This window comes from Rhincodon typus, chromosome 39 (assembly GCF_021869965.1).
Source record: "Rhincodon typus isolate 14 chromosome 39, sRhiTyp1.1, whole genome shotgun sequence".
NCBI lineage: Eukaryota > Metazoa > Chordata > Chondrichthyes > Orectolobiformes > Rhincodontidae > Rhincodon > Rhincodon typus.
The window spans coordinates 12,534,894-12,539,848 of NC_063370.1; the positions used below are offsets into that span (position 1 = coordinate 12,534,894).

Here is a 4,955-nt window from a genome sequence, read left to right on the forward strand (position 1 = left end):
TGCTGCGGGAGCCGGGATGGGAGTGTTGCTGCGGGAGCCGGGATGGGAGTGTTGCTGCGGGAGCCGGGATGGGAGTGTTGTTGCGGGAACAGAGGTGTGCGGATCCTGGGCATTGGGAATTGCAGACCATGACAAGTGAGGATGAGGAGCTATGGCCTTTCAGATGCATTATTTAAATACCCTGCAGGCAAGCTTTTGAGCTTTTTACTTGCCTGAGGGCAAAATAGCAGAGCAGCTGTTGAAGGCCCCTAATTTTATTATGGTGAAAATGGTATAAATACATTAATTCCTGACCCGTGAATCAGAAAAGGAAATGGGGAGGCTGGCTGTGATTGGCTGGAAAGTGAATATCATGAAGTACAGATAGATTGTGTGGCCAGCACTGTTTAGAAGTAAAATATTGTATGTGTACATGTGCTTATGTATCTGGATCTGTGAGTGTGTGAGTGTGTGTGTGCGTCTGTATGCGTTTGTGTGCATGCATGTGTGTGTGTGCACGTGCATGTGTCTGGGTCTGTGTTTGTGTGTGTGTGTCTGTGTATATCTGTGTATGTGCATGTATGTGTCTTTGCACGTGTCCATGTGTATCTGTGTGTGTGTATGTATGTTTATGCGTGTCTATATCCACACGTATGTGTGTAACTGTATGTGTGTGTGTGTGTATCTCTATCCATGTGTGTCTGTCTCTGTATCTGTGTGTGCCTGTATGCATGTGTATGTGCCTATATCAATATGTACATGTGTTTGTATACAAGTGTCTGTATCTATATGTATGCGTGTCTGTATACATGTGTGTGTCTGTATCATATGCATGTGTGTGTATCCATGGGTGTGTGTATGTCTGTATTTGTGTGTGTGTGTGTCTGTATGTGTGTGTGTGTGTGTGTATGTATGCCTGTTTCTATAGTGTCTTGGGTATCCATGTGTATTGCCTGTATTGGTGGGTGTATGTTTAGAGGTGTGTGTGACAGTGAGAACATCTGTATGACAGCCCTGATGCTGTAGACAAAATGTGGATGTACTTTGCCCCACTACAGCTGCACTTACCATCCTGCACCCTTATACTTTGTCAACAAACTGTCAAAATGTCGAGGGTGTGATGATGCAATCTGTGTGCATTGGTGTTGGCTCTGAGCTAAAGATTAGGCCAGGCCTGCAGGGAGAAGTCACCGACACTTCCTTGAAATAGCAACAAAGCACCCACCTGAGACATCAGACCATGCGTTCAGCATTGTTACTGCGATACCACGTTCCACTTGCGCATCAGCTACAGTTGTTGCTTAAGTTGCTATAGCTGTGGGATTGTACCATACAACCTTCTGGTGTAGAGACTCATAGTCCATGACTAAACCACTATTGATAACTTGGAGGGTGATTAATGTGACGTGATGGGACGTGGGTGTCACTGGCTGGGTCAGCATTTACTGCCCGTCCCTAGTTGCCCCCTTGAGAAGGTGGGGGTGAGCTGCCTTCTTGAACCGCTGCAGTCCATGTGCTATAGGTTGACCGACAATGCCCTTAGGGAGAGAATTCCAAGATTTTGACCCAGCAACACTGAAGGAACGGCGATATATTTCCAAGTCAGGATGGTGAGTGGCTCGGAGGGGAACTTGCAGGGGGTGGTGTTCCCATGTATCTGCTGCCCTTGTCCTTCTAGATGGAAGTGGTCGTAGGTTTGGAAGGTGCTGTCTGAGGATCTTTGGTGAATTTCTGCAGGGCGTCTTGTAGATGGTACACACTGCTGTTACTGAGCGTCGGTGGTGGAAGGAGTGAATTCTTGTGGATGTGGTGCCAACCAAGCGGGGGCTGCTTTGTCCTGGATGGTGTCGAACTTCTTGAGTGTTGTTGGGGCTGCACTCATCCAGGGCAAGTGGGGAGTATTCCATCACACTCCTGACTTGTGCCTTGTAGATGGTGGACAGGCTTTGTGTTTGGTGTTAAGTTACAAGGATTTGACTAATCTGGGAAAATCCTGAGTAAACTATGAATGTACCGACCCTACAAGGACTGCAGCAGCTCACCACCACCTTTTAAAGAGTATTTAGGGATGGAGTATAAATGCTGGTTCAGCCAGTGATGCCCACATCCCACGAAAGATTTTCTTAAAATTCCACCTGTTACATGTTTTCTTTTGAATCATGAATGTTTTCAGATGTTAGTGTGTCTGCATTTGGAGTTCTGTGTTTGGTTTTGGTCTCTTTGCTTGAGAACATGCACTAGAATCATTCAGAGAAGTGGGTCCTGGGTTAATGGGCTTATGAAGGAAGGATCCACTGGAGTTTGGAAGAATGAGCAGCGATCTTATTAAAACGAGCATGATGATGCTGTGACTGTAAGAGATGTATTTGATCCTCATTTATTTTTTGTGAAGAAAGATTGAGGTGTTGAGAAGTCTGCTGAAAGCCAATGAAGTAAACAGATTGTGAGGCCTTTGTTTTATTTTAAATTTGGAACAATAGAAGCAGTATGAATGGGTGCTGGTCAAGCTCCCACAGAATCACGATTTTTAGTTTTAGCTTCCAGCAGTTTCTGGAGTCTTGAAGCAAGATGTGGAATCTCTTGTTCCTCTCTCTATTACAGCTAAAAGCTGGGGCTCCCCTCCTGCTGCTAGAATTGTATGTGAGACAATCTATTTTGCTGAATTTGCCTTTGCCAGGGGTGTGTTTATGGGATGTTACTATATTGGAACAGGTAATTAGTAGTAGTTAATTTATATATTATTTGGTTAAGCATTTCCGTAGAGTTAGAGTTAAGCCAATTCTTCTATTTTTATTTTGTCTGTATTTTCATTATAGTGGCTACATAAAGTGTGTTTCATTTCAAATTTGGTAGATTGACCAATCGAATTGCATCCGGATCACAGTGCCTGGCACTTAGCTTTAAAATAAGAAAACGTCAGGGTTTAGACTATATCCTCAATATATATTGTGGAGATTTGGTCTGGCCCTTAACACAAGTTAGATTCTGAGGGGATCTGACAGGGTCGATGATCAGAGGATGTTTCTCCTCATGGAGACGGCTTTGAAACATGGAACGTTCTGGGAAGGTGATGGCCCAGCGGTATTATTGCCGGATGATTAACCAAGGAAACTCAACTAATGTTCTGGGGTACCCAGGTTCAAATCCCACCACAGCAGATGGTGTAATTTGAATTCAATAAAGAATCTGGAATTAAGGGTCTAATGATGACCATGAATCCATTGTCCATTGTTGGGAAAAGCCCATCTGGTTCACTAATGTCCTTTAGGGAAGGAAACTGCCATCCTTACTTGGTCTGGCCTACGTGTGACTCCAGACCCACAATGATGTGGTTGACTCTTAACTGCCCCCTGGGCAATTAGGGATGGGCAATAAATTCCAGCGATGCCCACATCCAATGAGTGAATAAAACAAAAAGTAAGGTGTTGGGTGGAGTGATGGTCACTGTAGTCTTAATCCAGTAGGTCTAGATAATGCCTTGAGGACACAGGTTCAGATCTTGCCCTGCCTTCTGGTAGAATCTCAATCGAAATAATCAGCAATGAGTCGCTTCAGGAGGAATCAGAGACATTGGGACTGTTTGCCTTCGGAAAAGGCTGAGATGAGAGTCAATCGACGACTTCAAAATCGCGAGGGGTCAGGACTAGGTAGATATGGAGAAATCTCCTGCCTATAAAAGGATTGAGAACCAGTGAGCTTGGTTTTGAAGGTGTTACACAAAGTGAGTGGTTAGGGTCTGGAATGTACTGCCTGGAAATTTGGTGGACGCAGGTTTGCTGAAAACATTCAGGAGGGGAATTGGATGGTTATTTAAACAGAAACAATGGGTAAGGAAAGGAGGAACACACGGTAGATTGGGTTCAAGTCAGAATGCTCAGAGAAACAATGCAGATACGATGGGCTGAATGGTCTTATTCTGCACCCCAACCATTCTGTGAATGTGGAGGAGTATTTTCTACCTCTTCAGGGGGCCATGACCTGCTGGAATTCCCCGCTGTAGGGGTTGTTGGAGGCTGGGTGTACAAGCAGTTCAGGAAGTGTTTATACAGTGGATCTTGTATAGGATCTTGTTGGTAAATATGAGCCTTTGTAGGGTGGCCATTTGTAAATCAGAGTCCTCCTGTATTCAGGATTCATTTTTGATCGATGAGGGAGTTGAGGGCGAGTGGACTTGAGGGTACGCAGTCGGATCTGATTGGACACTTGGCGCATTTTTTGTGACTGATTCCATGACCTCTCCCTCCTCAGGTGATGCATTGGACAACAGCATGGCATCGCCTGGCACCGGTGACGATGATGACTTAGACAAGGACAAGCGACGTCAGAAGAAAAGGGGCATTTTTCCCAAAGTGGCCACCAACATCATGCGAGCCTGGCTGTTCCAGCACCTCACGGTAAGAGGAAAGCAGGGGTGGGTGGAAAAAAAATCTCCATCATCTGCTCCACAGCCTCCATAATCCAACCAACAGCCCATCCAAAATTTCACAGGACATCCCAAACCTCTATGTGGCACAAGGAGTTTACTGCACAGGAACAGGCCACTTGGCCCATCTATATTACGCACTTGCTTTTACACTGCTCCTCCTAACTGGATTGTCTTAAACCCTACAAGTCCCATGGAGATTCACTAATTCATCTCTGTGTGTGAACTCATTATGGGTTCCTTTGGTCACAGGCAATGGCCTGTCCAGCTCGAACTCACCACCTGAGCCCATTATAAAGCAGACCCTGTCCACAGTTTCATTCATAGAAGTCTATCCCTACAGTGTGGAAACAGGCCATTCGGCCCAACAAGTCCACACAGACTCTCTGAAGAGCATCCCACTTGGACCCACCCTATCCCTGCATTTCCCATAGCTAACCCACTTAGCCTGCTCATCCATGGACACAATGGGGCAATTTAGCATGGCCAACTCACCGTAACCTGCACATCCCTGGGCACTATGGGTAATTTCCCATGGCCAACCCACCCTAAC

General features: G+C 45.6%; 1 protein-coding gene across 1 annotated transcript in view; it reads left to right on the forward strand.

Moving 5' to 3' along the window:
- The window catches only part of LOC109922212 (homeobox protein Meis2-like), an 84,757-nt gene that overhangs the window by 21,056 nt on the left and 58,746 nt on the right, over positions 1–4,955 (forward strand). The window contains exon 2 of the mRNA XM_048618387.1: positions 4,228–4,373. Within this exon, the coding sequence (XP_048474344.1) occupies positions 4,248–4,373 (126 nt within the window). The 5' untranslated portion in view covers positions 4,228–4,247. The remainder of the gene's footprint in view (positions 1–4,227; positions 4,374–4,955) is intronic.